At 41.7% G+C, this 18319-nt stretch overlaps 1 protein-coding gene across 2 annotated transcripts in view; it reads right to left on the bottom strand.

The window, feature by feature from the left end:
- Sos2 (SOS Ras/Rho guanine nucleotide exchange factor 2) overlaps positions 1–18319 on the bottom strand; it is a 111905-nt gene that overhangs the window by 44814 nt on the left and 48772 nt on the right. For both annotated transcript variants that reach the window (XM_032907861.1, XM_032907860.1), the window contains exons 4-7: positions 17925–18089; positions 9471–9677; positions 5921–6064; positions 3940–4050 (exon numbers count right to left, since the gene is read on the bottom strand). In XM_032907861.1, the coding sequence (XP_032763752.1) occupies positions 3940–4050; positions 5921–6064; positions 9471–9677; positions 17925–18089 (627 nt within the window). The remainder of the gene's footprint in view (positions 1–3939; positions 4051–5920; positions 6065–9470; positions 9678–17924; positions 18090–18319) is intronic.

Below are 18319 nucleotides of genomic sequence, written 5' to 3' on the forward strand. Positions count from 1 at the left end.
GAACCCAACCCCATTTATTAGTTTTACAATTGGGCTACGAGGGCCCACCCTCAAGAACAGGGCTGGTAAGGGCCTAAGGGAGTGCGCTGGCCCCTTCCAACACCTGCAGCACGGTAAATGAGACAAGGCCTTCATGAGCCAAAGGAGGAGCCTGGTCAGCCAAGGAGGAGCCTGGTCAGGCCAGGCTCTGCCACAAGTCTGGAACCCTAGCCTCCAGGACAGTGAGACACAAATTTCACCCTTTTTTAGTTACCCAATTTGTAGTGTTTTGTTTCAGCTGCATACTGATCTGAGTCAGGCAGCTGAGTAATCTAGTTAGAACCAAGAGGCATTTTAAAGACATTCTACAAAGACCACCTACTCTATTAACTTGCAGTGGAATGGCTACTTGAGTACATTCTAAAATTTTTGCACTACTAATTTTCAGTAGAAAGACTTTTCTGATAATGACAAGAGCTAATACTTACTGAATGTGTAATATGTGCCAGACATTATAGTGCTTTATAATATATACTGTGTGTGTGCGTGCGCGTGTGTGTGTGTGTGCGCGTGCGTGTGTGCGCGTGTGTACTGCACACATGTCACATCATGCAGGAGGAGGTGAGAGGACAACTTGAGGAAGATGCTTTTCTCCGTCCACCCTAGGGGTCCTGGCGACTATACTCAGTTGTCACGATTGCTAGCAAGTGCTTTTACTCAATTGAGTCGGCTCACATCCCTTAGTTTGCTTAATAATCAGAAGGCATACACACACATACACACACTGATACAGGCTTTTTCTCTACAGATCTGGCTGTCCTAGATCTCACTATGTAGACCAGACTGGCCTTGAACTCAGAGAGATCGATATACCTGCGTTACTGGGATTACAGGTGTGTGCCACTATGCCTGGTTTTATATATTATTTCTATCCCCCTTGTAAAGATGAGTAAAATGACCATTAGAGACAGGTAATACAATTATTAATTGACCCAAACCACAAGTTCCGAGTCCAAAGCTTCTTTTGGGGCTGGAGAGATGGCTCAGTGGTTAAGAGCACTGACTGCTCTTCTAGAGGTCCTGAGTTCAATTTCCAGCAACCACATGGTGGCTCACAATCATCTGTAATGAGATCTAATGCCCTTTTCTGGTATGTGTGAAGACAGCTATAGTATACTTATATAAAATAAATATATTTTTTAAAAAGCTTTTCTTCTTCTGTGGTGCTGGTAATCAAGTCCAGAGCCTGTATCTGACAGACATGTGTTCTACCACTGAGCTACATCCCCAGCCCCTGAGATCATTTCTTAACTTATACTGTACTCAGTTCTTTTGATTTCTGCTGTTTTAAAGACAGGGTCTCGTTATGCAGCCCACATTGGCCTCAAACTTCTCCCACCTCAGCTTCCTGTGTGCTGAGAATCCAGGAGTTGAAATCACCAAGCCTGATTTTACTACACAGCTCTACAATGTCTTTTGTTTTCTTTTTAATGACGCACTACTTCAACTGAATGATACTTTAAAGTTAATACACTACAAATGAGCTTGACCTAAAAACAAATGGTCTTCTCTAACTCTTAATTTCATGGTTACCTGGAGCAATAGCTACAAAATCTGATCCTAGGGACTATGATGTAGAATTTTGCTAGGTATGCAGAAGGCACTGGGTCTCATCCTTAGAACCCTCTCACCACCCCCTTCTCAGATTCTATAGATTCAAATCTCACAGAAAAGATGTCCTGGTGTTTATTAACTTTTTGTTTTATTTGTTTTGATTTTGACCAAGGAATTGAAACCAGGGCTTTTATACATGAGATTAAGTAAGGCTCTCCCACCACACTGCAAACACAGCTCAGACTTCTAATAAAAACAAAACAAGAGCTACACTCTCGGTGTGTTTGCATGCCAGGTTCTTAGATGAAGGCTGCTGATGTTTACTTTATGGTTTATATGAACTATACTTGACATTTGAAATCATAGTCTGAAATAAACTTTTAAGAACTAAATGAAAACTTTATTCTACATTGATATATTTCTGAGGATAGTACATTAGAAGTTAATGAAGAGTATTCACATTAATGCTGGCAAAGAGAAGGCAGTCATTCAGATTTAATGTTAGATCTGAGTCAGTTGTGGTTGTGCGTACCTGTAACCCTGGCTACTTAGGAGGTCAAGATAGAAGGAGCGTGAAATTGAGACCAGCCTGTGCTGTGCAATACAGTTATACCCTATCTCAAACACAGAAGTGAAAAAGGACTGTGGACATAGCTTAGCAGTAGAGTATTAGCATAGCAGATAGGCTCTGAGTCTCTAGGAACACACACACACACACACACACACACACACACACCTGCACGCACGCACGCACACACGCAGGCACGAATGTGAAAGTGTGAGCATTATGGTCTAGAAACACAACTAGGAAACTAACAACACATACACACGGGTGAAGTTGCCAAGGCCAGCCTGGGAGCACTGAAGCAGGAACTGATAGCAGATCTTGGGCAAGAACAACAATCAGGGAGACTAAAAAGAAACCAGTGGTGGCAGAGCATCACCTGGCACGCAAACACACCGAGAGTGTAGCTCTTGTTTTGTTTTTATTAGGAAGTCTGAGCTGTGTTTGCAGTGTGGTGGGAGAGCCTTACTTAAGAGAAATACTAAGAGAAAGAGCATTATGGGAGCCAAGGGACAAGAGGGGGCTTACCATGTACTATTTAACTAAAATATTCCGGACATGGTAAGTTTGTCCCAGTAACACTATTTGTTGCATTGTAACTTGGTTAGGACACAGGAAGAACTGAAAACTTGGATGTGGACGGCTGATTGCACAGTGAAAAAGAAAGAATAGCTTGAGTGCCCTAAAGTGTGTGCACTTGATTGCTTGTCCTAGGAGCACACAGATCTGGCCGCAGCTCCTTGTGAGGAGGGAAGAGCCATTACTGTGCCAGTGAAGCTCCTGCTGTAAATGGGGACAGAGTGTGGCTGCGATTCTCCTCACTCTCCGTATTCATACCCTTTTATAAGGTATTTAGCTCCTTTGAAAAGAAGATTTCATTTTTTATGGGGGGGGTCTGGAGAAGCGGTTGTCAGATCCACCGGAGCCGGAGTTACAGACAGCTCTGAGCCACCCTATGCAGGTGCCAGGAACTGAACTGCAGGTCCCTGCAAGACCAGCAGGCACTCTTGAAGCTGAGCCGTCTCTTAAACGTCCTTTAAAGTGTTTGACTGATAAATAATGGCTGTTATAGATAACATTACTCTGAGATTTCTCCAAATCTTTCTCCTATAGACATTTCCAGCTTCATTTCTCTACATCCATGTCTAAAATATCACAGAGTCCATGGCCACTAAGTGTGTATGATGCACATTAAGAACATAACTAAAAAACGCAAGACAGAGGCTGCTTCCCTTGGAAGCACCAGGACTCGAGTTAAACCTCAGCGCCCATGTGAAGAAAGCTGGGCACAATGCCCCGTGCTTACAGCCCCAGGATTTGGGAGGTGAAGAGATGGGTCCCTGCCTTGCTGGCCAGCCAACCTAGCCTACTTGGTATATTCCAGGCCAGCAAGAGACTGTCTCAAACAAAACGGTGGACAGAACCTAAAGGACAACAACTGAAGTTATGTCCTACCCACGCAGGCACACACACAGGCACGCACACATACTTGCACACATGCACACACTCTCACACATGCACACACATACACACACTTGCACACATGCACGCACACTCTGACACAGGCACACACACACAGGCACACACTCATACACACACACACACTGCACACATGCACACACACTCTCACACACACACACACTTACACACATGAACACACCGATGCACATACATACAGTTTTGAAGGACTGATGAGAATTTTTCCTACTTTCTTTAGAAAGATAATAAAATATTTACTTTTTTCATGATAAAAATAATAACAACATTGAATTCAAGTTTACCTGAAAGTGCAGAGCAACTGCAGGTCTGGCCATCAACTTGCTGAAGTGGTCATTAAACTCTGGAGCAAGAATGTCCTGTGATAACGTTTCATAGGGGTCAAAAGCCTGCTCCTATCATTAAAAAGTGTAATGTGTTAGGTTTAAGGAGAACATTTTATACTGATATAATACAAATTACTTAGTGGCAATAACCTGTTCATGTTTCCAACTAAGTCTTATCACTTTTCTCTACTTTTCAAGGAAAACAACAGTTATGGTTACATGGGGATACATTTTTTTAAAAATATTAACCATGGACCTTAAACAATAGATAAGCAGTAACAGGCCTTAAAACTAAATGTCTGAGTTTATGGTATCCAACTACTAAAATGCATATTTTATCCCTAGAACATTTAAAGAAAGCTATAAATGCAAACTTGCCTAGGTTGGAATAAATTTATTAAATGATACTCTTTTTGTTTTTAAAGATTTATTCATTTATTATATATAAGTACACTGTAGCTGTCTTCAGACACACCAGAAGAGGGATTCAGATCTCTTCACAGATGGTTGTGAGCCACCATGTGGTTGCTGGGAATTGAACTCAGGACCTCTGGAAGAGCAGTCAGTGCTCTTAACCACTGAGCCATCTCTCCAGCCCCCTAAATGATACTCTTAAAGAAAGCAAAATCATTGTCTTATTTGCTGTTTTCAAAATTATAAGGGTAAATAAGCTGTAAACTAATAACACAGAAACTGCTTAAACTGTCCTATGTTCATACTTATAAAAATTCCAGTTACCTAAGGATGATCAATAATCCTAAAGTTTAGTTGGATCTAAGAGATTAGATCTAGATACACAGCAGGAAAATCAGAAACAAAGACAAACTAATACTCAGTAACAAGATGGACATAATAAAAATGATCTCTATTTTCAGAAGATATAGGCAGAGATTACGGAAGTCAGTGATTTTTGTATAAGAAATCTAAAAGCAACACTTTTAAAGAGCCAATTTCTGTATGGGGAAAACAGCCAATGAGTACATGAAGATGTCCAACGAGGACATAGAAGAGGAAATATAAGAACAATATATATTCTTTTTTTTTTTTTTTGGTTCTTTTTTTCGGAGCTGGGGACCGAACCCAGGGCCTTGCGCTCGCTAGGCAAGTGCTCTACCACTGAGCTAAATCCCCAACCCCAACAATATATATTCTTGTGCATAATGATATATAAGAAACTATGATAGAATGAAAAACATTATAAAACAAGAGAACAGTATTTCTGTAAATGAGCATATAGCTCTATAAAATACAGAGAGAATATTTATATAAGGATAAATAGAGGCCTGGAGAGATGGCTCAGTGGTTAAGAGGATTAGCTTCTCTTCCAGAGGACCTGGGTTCAAGTCTCATCACCACATGGCAGCTCACAACTGTATGTACCGCCAGTCTCAGGGGATTTAGCACCCTCTTCTGGCCTGCACGGGTACTGCATGTATGTGGTATATAGCCATACATGCAGGCAAAATACCCATATATATATATAAAATAAACAATATAAAGGATAGTGGTCATCTTTATATTTAATTTTGAACAATATTTAAATATATATATTTAAGATAACAATATATATACATATATAACTTTTATAATTTAAAAGAAAATGAGATTTTACTTTGAAAAAAAACTTTTGACTTTTAAAAATGAAGTCTAAAATCCCCCAAAGCTAGAGAATAATACCAGCAATTTATTCCCTTTACCTTAAACGTACGTAGTATTAAGTAATTCCTGCATGTCACTGCTTTCGTGTAGCTTTTACAACAAAGGCTAGCTGGCGTAGGGACACGAGAAAGCCAGCCTCAGCGCTGGTGCTGAGCTCACAGCTACACACACCAGCACTACTAACGTTACGGGCGACAAAACTGAATCTGACTTGTTATGGAATTCCTTGACACAATTTTTAGGGCATAAAGGACAGTTTAAAGTGGCTTTGCATGCTCACCTCTGCTAAATCTTCAAAGCAGCTACCAGCTAGCGGGTGAGGACTGCTTTCATCTGTCATTTCTACTGTGTCTTCAATCAAACCTAACAGTTTCACAGTCAGTTCATGTATATCTGAAATGTTACTGAAAATCTTTTCAATTTCCTAAAAAAGAAAAAAAAATACAAGGTTGAGACTCCTGTTACACGTTACTACATGATGTGAAAGCCGGCTGGGCTGGTGTGCGTTTGTGATCCCTGTGCTCGTGAGCCGGCCGGCCAGGCAGAGTACACGAGCTCCAGGTTCTCGGACAGAACCTGTCTCAGAGGAAGGCGGTGTAAGACAGCGGAGCTGGCCGTGGCCCTTGAGCAGAGTCATCTGAGTCCCATCCCCAGACACACACAGTGAAGGAAAGAACCTATCCCACTGGCTGACCTCTGACCTCCGTGTGTGTGTGTGTGTGTGTGTGTGTGTGTGTGTGAATCATGAACACAAAGGCAATTTTTAAGAATCTCTTAGATCAGAGACAGTAAATATTCTAGAAAATGTAAACTCTAGTTTGAATTCATAATTCTCAAATCTTATACTACAAGCATCATAAACATTTCTTTATATAAACTAATCCTAGCATTTGTGTTTTGAAATTGGCTAAAATGTTGAAAGAACGAAGGTCTTAAAAGCGTAAGCTAATGACAATAGCTGGAATGAGAATGAAAATGACTCCTAATCTAGATATAGTTTGTTCAATTTATTGCTCACGCTGTAGGTTTTGAAGGGAACTAAAGATGTCCTAACACTGGGATGCTTGAATGGTTACGTTGAGGCTAAGTCATTAGCACTGTAGACACACACAGATCATACTGCTTACTTACTGTAATGAATGGGCTGTGAACATGGCCAACCTACACACTGAGTCTTGGCTCTAACTGTGTAACTTGAGTATGTTTGGCCTTTGTCCTGGTTCTTTTGATGGAGTTCCTAGAGCACGGGGAATTCCCTGAATGACAGAGGCTGTGATCACTCCTGGGTTTATGCTAACAGAGTTACTAAGGGTGAGGATTAGAGGGATGGAACGGTCTCCCTGCTCGCTGACTTCTGAGCAGGGTGCAGACTGCAGTCTAAGTCCTACAGACTCTTGAACAAGGCTGCTGAGCTACTGTGTTGTGGAGGTGCCAGCAGCGTGGCTTCCCTGACAGACATGGAGCGCTAACCCTCGTAACTGTCCCCTCCTTCCCTTCATTGCTGTTGACCTGCACGCATACAACGTTCCTTAATAAACCAGTCAACCTAAGTATGGCCCTGAGTTCTGTGAGCCACCTCACAGACCAACTGAACTCAAGGAGGAGGTCACAGGATCTTCAAGTCTAGCCTATCGGGCCTGAGCCCTTCAGCTACAGGCAAGGACACGATGTCTACCTGGGGAATATCAGGATTAAATTGATTGAGGGGATACTCTGGGGTTATTCCCTGAAAAGCTTCTTAGGGTGTGTGGGTCAGGGAGACACATATATCAGAACGGTTTGCTGAGTTTGACATTAGAGAAAAAGCAGTTTTTCCTCTTTACAACATGCTAGATGAATGACCATGGATTAGGCTTAGATGCTAATGACAATTAACCTCTGACAGTAGGTTTCAGACATTAATTTAAGCCCTTGACACAGGTTTTCTTTTTAGATTCTACTGATTTGCTTCTTTGGTGGTCCAGGGATTCCAAGGCTAGTGTTCCCAGCAGCTCTACAGCTCTGGCTTCATACTCTGACTGGACTGGCACCCAACATCCCTGTTTCACAAGGAGCCAGAGAATTTGCCCATGGCCACATTTCTTGTAACAGATCAATTTTAAGTCATTTATTCCTTTTTCAATATTTGCTAAGAACTATTCTCTGACCTTAGACCGTCTTTAACAGTGGACAGTGCATTCTATGTGGGAAAAGTTTATAGGAGATACAAAGACAGAGACAAAAGGAACGCTTTCTTCAAACCTTTAGTATGGCAGAAACTGTCTATCAACTCTGCATTAATCCAATGAGGAGGAGTGTGGGATTCAGGAAAGGCAGAGAGGACATTAACCAGCTGCATTTGCTCCTCTCAGACTGCCATGGAACACCAGTTTACAGTGTACAGAACTCAAATGCAAGCCCAAGTGTGATAATGAATGTAAGTAACACATAACTTTACACTAGAAAGGCAGAGACTATAACACCTGCCCTATCTGTGTCACATTTATGTAGGTTAAACAAAATTGAATGGTACTTTAAAAAAATCCTGACAACAGTTAAGCAGATCCAGCAGGAGTTGGCAACATCACTAAACTAAAAATTCATGCAAAACAAACAAGTAAAGGTCAACTAAAACACCTTAAATTATAATTTGAATCATTCTTATGGAAAAGAATAAAAGCCGCAAGTTCTAAAGCATCCTGGTAGCTGTGCCTGGTTATTTGTGTAAGTTACTGTGGTAAAGATCCTAGGAAGCATAAAAAAGACTAAATATTTTTAAAATATAGGTCAACCATACTTAGAAAAACCAAACCATTGCTAAAGGGGGGTGGGGAGTTGGGGGAAGCCTATGTTTCTGTAGCTGGATTTTATTTGTTTACTTTGAGACAGTATTTCACTCTGTAGCCTAGGCAGGCCTGCAACTCCCAATCCTTGTGCCTCTGAATCCTGAATTCTGTGCCTACAGCGTGAGGATTCACACCTGAGGGACTGGCTTTAAATGCTAAGGGGAAAAGAGGGCCAAGGAAGTTTGAATCCAGGCCACTCATCCCATCCCCATCCTGTCTGCAAACAGAGGACCACTGCTTTTGAGTCTTCTCTTGGAGTTCTTATAAAATGTTTTCTTGTAAATTTCCTGCTGCTGGGGCTGGAGAGAGGGCCCAGTGATGAAGAGAACCAGCTGCTCTTCTGGGGAATCAGGTTCATTTCTCAGCACCTACATGGCCACTCACAACCGTCTATAACTCCAGTTCCAGGGGACTCAGTGTCTTCTTTCCTTCATAGTAACATGTGCCAAAACACTCTCATGCATAAAACAAATAATTTTTAAAAATTTGAAACAAAATCCTCAGTTAGCTGAGCTTGGTGACACACAGCTTTATTATCCGCACTATAAAGTCAGAAGTTCAAGGTTGGTCTGGACTACATAGTAAGTTCCAGGCCAGCCAGAGCTACTCAGTGAGAACCTGTCTCAAAAATGAACCACCACCACCATCACAACACAATCGTTAAATGTCCACTGTAGAAGCTGCCTTAGAGCACCACCAGAAAGAAGGCAGGGAGCAAAGGCCTCTCCAGACCATTTTCTTCGTCATTCCAGACGAAGGACTGAGTCTCGTTACATCTGACTAGCCTGATACTGTGCAGCAGAAAATATTCCAGTGAAAACCCCGCCTCTTGAGTTTCTTGGCATTGCACTTTTATCTATATAACAATTTGGATGGTTTTAAAGCTCAGAGATACATAAAAGAACACTTTTATATGGTAGTGAGGAAAATAACACACTAATATGAATTTTAGCCTGCTGTTTGTTGAAGGATATGCACAGAATTTAAAGTACCCAAAGTACTTACAGAAGACTTGAACAACTTTTTGTCTGAAAGAAAGGCTTCCCGGAATACTTTAATGATCATATTCAGTTCCCGTAGATACTGTCTTTCTTCTGCGATTTCAGTTCTGACAAGGTCATAATAGTTTAGCTCACCAGAAGAACAAGGTTCCTCTTCACAGAGAGAAACCAAGCCTATATCATCATCCTGGTCAAACATGTCCATCAAAACCTGGGAAGTACAAATCAGGAATGTATAGTTATTTACTTATTTTCCTTCTTTATCTAAAGCTGTCTCAAAGCACTTGCAACTAAAATATTATTAAGCAATAAGAAATATACATTACACATACAGATTTATATTAGGAAATCTAGGTGAAGTCGGGATGAGAAATGTTCAACTGGCTATAGTAAAGCCATTATTTCTGGAATATATATATATATATATATACACACACACACACACATATATACACACATATGTACATATAATGTCAAAATAGCCTCATACATACTAGGTGTATCTAATAGCAAGAGGAGCACACTGTTAGGGAAGAACAATATAAACCAAGACTACAGCTCCACTACCTAGACATCTGTGATTCCATGCAAGTATTTGTTTTTATGAAAGTCATAGTCTTTAAATGTAAAACCCAACTAATACAAGGATTGATGATGTCTAGCAAGTAATTGGTATCCAATATTCCTTCACGTGTTATCAAAAAAGGCAGTATGCAGCTGGGCAGAACTGAGGAAACTGGGGCGCCATTACAAAGGCAGGTGGCCTGTGGCACTGTGGAGCTTTCTAAAGCACGACGCTCTCATGCAACACTGCCTCAGAAAGACTTTTTATAAAACTTACATCTGTACTAAACAAACACCTTTTGGTCATTATTTCTTTGTGCATGAGTATTGTATGTACACGTGTGCACACAGTATGCAAGTGTCAGCCAAAAGCAATGGAAATAAGGTGACGATATACTTCAAAGGTTTTTTTTTAAATTGAACCTAGTTAATTATATATTCAAAACTGATTGAAGAGTACAGCTAAAAGTTCGGGAAAGGGCTATTAAATGGCTCAGTGGTTAGGAATGCTTACTGTTTTCGCAGAAGACCCAGGTCCAATTCCTAGCACCAACACCAAGTGGCTCACAACCACCTGTAACACCAGCTCCAAAGGATCTGATGCCCTTTAGCCACTAGGCACCGTGCATACATGGTGCACGTGTACACACACACACACACACACACACACACACACACACACACACACACACACACACAAATAAAAGCTACTTCTAAAACAGAGTTCGAGAAAGATGAGTGGGGAGGGGACACACTGGGGATACCTGAAGCAAAGGGATGGAGGAGCTGGGGCTCCTGTGGGGGTCGGAGGTGCAAATGATCAAGGTGCATTTCAGTTCCAGAGACTCCTAAGCCATCCTTTCACCTTTATAGGCACCAAGCACATACATACAAGCAGAAAAAATGCTCGCACACATAAAAATAAATATATTCTCCTTTTTTAAGGGAAAAGAGCTGGCAGATGGCTGTCAGCAGGATGCTGGCTGTCAAGCCTGACAATGTAAGTCTGGTCCCCAGGACTCTCACGGAGGAAGAAGAGCCAACTTGCACAGGCTGTCCTCACACCGCCACGTGAATTACACATATAAAAGAGTTCAGGGGAAAAGAAGAAAGGTATACCCTTGAAAAGAAAGTCCTGTCAGATGCGGGCGGGGCCCACAGCAGCCTTTCTTCTTTTCACATTCTTCTCAAGGACGGTATTTTGTAACATTAACAGAAAACTGAGAAGGAATAACACAGCACGACACCAAGCTCCAAGTATAAGTGTTAAAGGGGCAGGCACGTGTTGCATAGTGTTTCTTATATGAGCAACAACAAAACTCAGGGCAAACTGGAAGGTACGTACATACGCAAAGATGAAAGTTTACTGGTCAATACCAAGTATTTTCTTTTTGAACAAAGTCTGAAATCTAGATTTTTTTTTTTTTTTTTTGGTTCTTTTTTTTTCGGAGCTGGGGATCGAACCCAGGGCCTTGCGCTTCCTAGGCAAGCGCTCTACCACTGAGCTAAATCCCCAACCCTAGATTTTTTTTTTTTTAATGTGAGATTTTCAGATCTATAAAATTTGTTATGGCTTTCAACTTACACCACCAACTTACCAATAAACCTGGTATAACTCCCCACTCCTGCTGACTCCTAACTCATAATCCTTCTCAGTCTGGTCACCTCTCTACATTCCTGTCTGAACTGTCTTTCTCACACAGTCAACCCACCCATTCTCCATCACTTAGCGCAAATGAAAGCCTCACACAGCTTTTCAGAGTCTCCTGACTCCTGCTGCTTACTAGCAATCTTCTATCTTCTATGCAACGCCTGCCTGCCTGACCCCTTAAACTTAGGAGTTTGGTATTGTGTTATATTAGTCCTTTTCTCAGTTTTCTGTTAATGTTACAAAATACCGTCCTTGAAAGGATCAACGTAAAAAGAAGAAAGGCTGCTGTGAGCTCACCGGCAAGGCTGGCTTGCACCACAGAATTGCCCAATTTACACGGAAATTTCTGCTCATGTCTTCCCTAATTAGATGATAGCTATCTAAGGATTAAAAACCATGCATGCACAAAAAGTGTTTGCTTGAAGGGTTTGTACATGTGTAAATGTTATAAGCGATTAGAGTGGAATGAATTCTAAAACCCAATGACTGAAGGAACTAAACACAGCACAGTAGCTAAGCAGTGATGGTGCACGCTTTGATCCCAGCACTTGGGAGGCACGCAGGCAGACCTCTGAGCTCTCGGCCAACCAGATCTATGAAGTCAGTTTCAGGATAGCCAGGAAGGAAACCCTGTCCAGCCCCCAACAACAACAACAACAACCAAACAATCCAGCACAATACAAGGCGTTTGTGACGTCATATTCCAAACAAGAACAAATGAGCAAAGCCAAGCGGGGTGTGACGACAGTCTTGCAACTCAGCTACTTCCAAGACAAACATGAAGCTAATTCGAGAATTTCAGTTAGACCTTATATCAAAATAAAATAAAAGAGCTGGTGACGTGACTCTGCTGCCGAGCTTGCTTAGTGTGTGCTGGTTCAGTTCCTAGTACTGCAAGCAAAGAAATGATGGATGGATGGACGGACAACAGATAGATAGATAGATAGACAGATAGATAGATAGATAGATAGATAGACAGACAGACAGACAGACAGAGAGGGAGGAGGGAGAGGGGGGTTTGAACAGACACAATATTACTATGCAAGGACAAGACAGAGATCTGATTCCTACTATTAGGCCTGACAAATTAAACTTCTCCGGAGAAGCCCCCTCCTCTCCCCTCTGAAGCAGCGATCTCCCTTAGCATATGTTCACTCTCTGGTTTTAAACCTTTTTCTCAGTAGTGACAGTTCTGACTAAAGTTGAGTTCTACCTTCTTTCCTGTGATGTGACTGCTCTCAGTAATCTGGTGTGCAGAACACTTTGTAACATTCAAATACTGCTTTTATTTTTAATTTTTTTCTTTTTTTTTTTTTCTTTTTTTCGGAGCTGGGGACCGAACCCAGGGCCTTGCGCTTGCTAGGCAAGTGCTCTACCACTGAGCTAAATCCCCAACCTGCTTTTATTTTTTAATGTAAAAATATGTTCTCATTTTCTTTGTCTAGCAAATTAAACATCTCAATTGATTTTCCAAATGTTTATTAAAAACATGTTTTGTGAGCTCTTGAAAGCAGTTTAGACTTACAGAGCATACCATGTCGAACACTCATTAATTCACCCCATCACTGGATCACAAATACAGTCATCTGCATGTTTAGCTAAACACATGACTGTCTCTTGTGACAAACAGGAGACCGTGAAAAGGAAGTCCGAAACCGGGATCAGCAAACTCCAGTGCACACGCCAAATCCCACCTCTCTCCTTGCATGAGGGTTACTGGCACACGGCCCATGCTCATTTGTTTATGGCTATTTTTGATATGGGGTAAAAATGAGCATTTGCAAGAGAGCCTACAACAGTTGCTGTCCAGCTCTTGTGGGTTCTTGGGGTTTGCTGTTTTATCGTTCTGAAACAGAGTACTAAAGCGCAACATGGAGTTAGCTGAGAATTCGCTTTGGACACTAGGCTGTCCTCACACTTGCAGCAATCCTCCTGTCTCCAGCCCCTGAGTGTTAATATTATAGGTGTGCTTCATCATACCCAGTTTTTGGCTGACTCTTCACCGTACATCCTGATCTTGAACTGGACACTCAGTAAAACACCAGAAGAAAAGTGGTATGTTTTAAACCTAGATGGATGTCTTTAATTTGTTTAAAATCCTTATGTTACTCTTTTAATACTTTTATTGGGCAATTTCAACTTAAAAAAGTTTCTCAATATCATCTATACTTTTGAAGGCTGGATAGGATTTCTAAAATGAATGCCAGGACTCGATTTTTTAGAGTATCTTGATTGTGATAACTTTAAAAACAATATGAAATTTTCTGTGGTTAAACTTGAGTTATGCTAACAAATGTTAAAATCCATAGCATGAGTTGAAGAAATCAAACGCAGGAGAGTTTCTCACTTAGAAAAGTCGTAGGAGTTCAGGTGTCTGCAAACTCGTGTAAGCATGGTGACCACAGACTAAAACATTAGGCTAGACTGTAACAGAGGGAAGGGCCTGTACGGTGGGGAGCTGGCCATGCTTACAGTCAGTGCTGGTAAAGCCACATCTAGGTTTTGCCTTTCAGTGTAAGTCAGTACAGGGGCTGGGGAGAGGGCTCAGTGGGGAGTCACAGTCTCTCAGTCTGTCTAAGGCCACTGTGGGAAGAGGTGGGCTAAGGCAGGAATCCCTTCAAGGTGCAGGGTGAGAGATTGGGGTAGGTTGGTTCAGGACGCTGGGCCAGGGGTCTCTAAGAAGTGCTTTGGGGCAGCTGCTGGAGAGAGGACTCAGGTGAAGGTGCTTTCTGCTCTGGTAGAGGACCTGGTTTTAGTTCCCAGCACTCACATCAGGGAGTTCACAACTAACCTTATCAGTTCCAGGGGACCCAAAGCGGCCTGCCCTCTGTAGACACTGCATGCACTTGGTACTTATAAACTCACAGGTACACCCAAATACAATTAATATATGACTCTTAGAGACAGGAGGGAGGGAGGGAGGGAGGGAGGGAGGGAGGGGGAGTGCACGGTGATGTCGGAGAACACAATAACTAGAGTAGAGGTTATTCCTATCAGAGGGCAACTTGACACATAACACTGAGGGTCTGAGTGAGTACAGGGATGGTGCCTGCCACAGTAGTGGAAGGGGAGAGACTGATAACCACATTAAGAAAAATAGAGCCGGATTCTTCAATGCCAAAGAAGGTATCTGCATATGTGAAAAGGGAAGACTAAAGTGAAATCTTATAGACTGGATTACAGAGCTGAGAAACGTGTGTGTGTGTGTGTGTGTGTGTGTGTGTGTGTGTATGTATGTATGTATGTATGTATGTATGTGATGGTGTGCCTCCAACAGCAATGAACTCCTCTAGTGCTCACATCTTGGGTTTCTAAACAGCGTTCTCTACTGCAAAGGAACAAAGTTTTGGGGGTTGTTGTTGTTGTTGTTTTAGAGAAACAACTAATTCTAAGCTTTGAGCGTGCCATATTGAACAAGATGGACACAGACCTTCCACTGCTGAAATACAGTGCTTCCGAAAGACAGAGCCTACACACTTAAAACAATCATGTTTACAGAAGCAGAGTCCAGAGTCTGGGGAGGTAAATGAGAGATGAAGGCCAAAAGGTACAAAGTCTCAACTATGAAAGAAAGAAAGAAAGAAAAAGAAGAAAGAGAGAGAGAGAAAGAAAGAAAGAAAGAAAGAAAGAAAGAGAGAAAGAGAGAAATAAAGAAGTAAAATTGGTGTTTTCACCTGACCTGACCAAACCTGAGATAACTTGAATCTCTAAACAACTATAGCCCACTGTAAATCCATATTTAATTGAACGAATAAATAAACTTAAAGCACAATGAATAACAGACAGCCTCGAAATAACTCACAAAACATCTGGTAATTACAGAAGGAGAACCGGTGACTGGAAGAGAGGAGTGGAGGGCAGCATCACAAGTGAGACATGCTGTACTGTGCGCTGCATGAGCAGATCCAGGAGAACAGAGTGGGCGTCCATGAATCCCTGAACACTATAGCCTGGTCCTAGACAAAACAAACGCCAGAAAAATTCTAACCCGAGGACCATTCTACATTAACAACTGACCCGTGGTTCTCAAGTGTCAAGGTCATAAAAGTTAAGGAGGAATTTTTAGGAGAAAAGAGACATGACAACTGACTAGCTATCTTATTTAGTTCACTTTGCTACACAGGACCGCCCTAGAGGAAGCGGTGAAAGCGGTCACAACTGCACACACAGTGCACACACACACTGCAGCACTGCGCACGGGGCTGGGCTCTGACGGCCACATGCTGTCCCGTGGGGGATGCTCTTGTTAGCAGAGCATCCTACGCTTCGCTCTCAGCGGTACTCAGAATGCAGTGGGCAGTCCGTCCTGCACTGCCAGTTTTCCTATCCACTTACGTCACTTTCAAAGTAACAAAATGTATGTAATCTTGATTTTAGAAGTCAAGATAAAAATGACAATTTTTTACAATGAAATGGAAGTGAAAGAACTCAGTTTTTAAATTAAAGTGCAGAATAATAGATCTCAACTACAGTTAAAAAATATTTTTTTTTCAAATCATAATGCGGCTTGAAGTCTAACTCAGGCTATTTAAACCTCTGCAAGCCTCAGTATTCTCTAGAACTTCCGAGTGAGTCCAATGAGCAGTCGAGGTTGACAGCCACTGGTGTGCAGTAGGCCAGGCACCCCAACCCCAGCCACCTACTCTCATGTGTTGACTACTCTCTCTGCCCACTGACCTACTGGTATGAAGTCTAAATCCCACTGCACTGAGTTATTTCCTGAGACACTTTGATTTTACACTAACACAGACTCCTTTAACGCGGGACTGCTATCGTTTTCAGTGCTGTGCTTCCCTTGTTCAGGACAAGTTCTTCAAACAATGCTCAATGGTAGGTGAGAACTATGAGGAGGAGGAGGAGGAGGAGGAGGAGGAGGAGGAAAGAGAAAGAGAAAGAGAAAGAGAAAGAGAAAGAGAAAGAGAAAGAGAAAGAGAAAGAGAAAGAGAAAGAGAAAGAGAAAGAGAAAGAAGGAAATGGAGACTGAATGCTCCTCAAGCAGTCCTTATGAACAGGAAGAAGGATGAATCTGCAGTCAGGAGAAGAATGGCCAGAGGGCAGTAGCTTTGTTATGAGCTGGGTCCTACTAAACTGTCTTAAGAGAGCAAAACGTGTTCTTCAAAATTACTAACATTTAAAATACCAGAAACAACTCTGCATATTCCCTTTTCAAAAATAAAAAACTTAGGAGTGTGTAGAGGTCATTCCAGCACTCAAAAGGCAGGAGGATCTCATGTTTGACACCAGCCTAGGAAAGTTCGAGGCCAGCCTGAGTTATCCAATGATACCTTGTCATTAAAAAGCAGTAAAGGAAAAAACTGAATAAAATAGACAATACTTAAAACTATCTTTCGTCAACTGATCTGGATGGATCCCGCCAGCTCCACCCTCCTGACGGGAAAGGAGAGCTCTGCCCCTGCCATTGGTGCTGAACTTGAGAAACGCCATATTCTGCAAAGCCAGTAATCTTTTTGTCTTCCAGTATCAGGAATTATAAAATTCACTAAAATATGGCACAGCATGAAAGCACAGCACTTCAAACCCAACACTCGGGAGGCAGAGGCAGGGGAGCCTCTATGAATTCAGGATCAGCCTGGTCTACAAAGCAGGTTTCAGGCCGGCTGGGGATTCACCATGAGACCATGGCTTTAAAACAGAAAGCGGTAACCTACTGTCCTCATGTATTACAAAAAACCAAAATGGGATGGTGCATGCTAATAATTCTAGTACTTCAGGACCTAAATCAGTATTTTAAGGTGGTGTGAGCTGTACCATGAGTTCAAGCCCAGCCTGGGCTACTCAGTGAAATCTAGCAAGTAAAGGTGTGTGCTACCAAGCCTGATACCTTGAGGCCCATGTGGTAGGTGGAGAGGTAGGATGCTAGAAAGTTGTCATGAACCACAACATGTGCACTCTGTGTGTGTGTGTGTGTGTGTGTGTGTGTGTGTGTGTGTGTGTGTGTGTACGTGCAAAAACAATTCCCATTCTGAAAAAAGTCCCCAAATAAAATAGATAAAGGTAAAGAAACTTCTATCGGGTACATGCAGAACCCTGGTTCTGATCCCTAGTACAACAAAAGGAACTATTTGAACTGCATTTCTAGTACTAGCTTTTATTCTATGTGAAATGTGGGAAATTAATATATAAAAGTCCTGAGAAACTTACAAAAAGAAACTAACTTCATCACAGTTAATTTTAAAAGAGTAAAACTAATGTCATATAAAGTCACTCCTTTTTAACACTTACCTTATCTGCACACATTGACACTTTAATGTCTTGCTGAGATATTTCATAATGCCGGATATTAAAAACATAATTGCCAGCCAATTTCAAAATATCTGCTGAGATATACTCCAATACAGCCACAATGTAGAGGGATACATGGTAGTCCACTTTATACCCCAAAACTTCCTGTTTAAAAAAAAAGTAATAATTCAATTCCAAAGCAAAAGCATTGCCACCCACGTATCAGTTAAATGCTCAAAACTCCTGCTACAGAGCTCAGTCTCACTGTCGAGAATTTGTCTGCAAACACAAGGCCCCGAGACTATACTTATAGCACTGAACCAAAAAAAAAAAAAATCTTCTTACATTTTTTTACTCATAAACAAAAATTTAAAAGCAGACTATCTTAGTATATG

Source organism: Rattus rattus, chromosome 7 (assembly GCF_011064425.1).
Source record: "Rattus rattus isolate New Zealand chromosome 7, Rrattus_CSIRO_v1, whole genome shotgun sequence".
Lineage (NCBI taxonomy): Eukaryota > Metazoa > Chordata > Mammalia > Rodentia > Muridae > Rattus > Rattus rattus.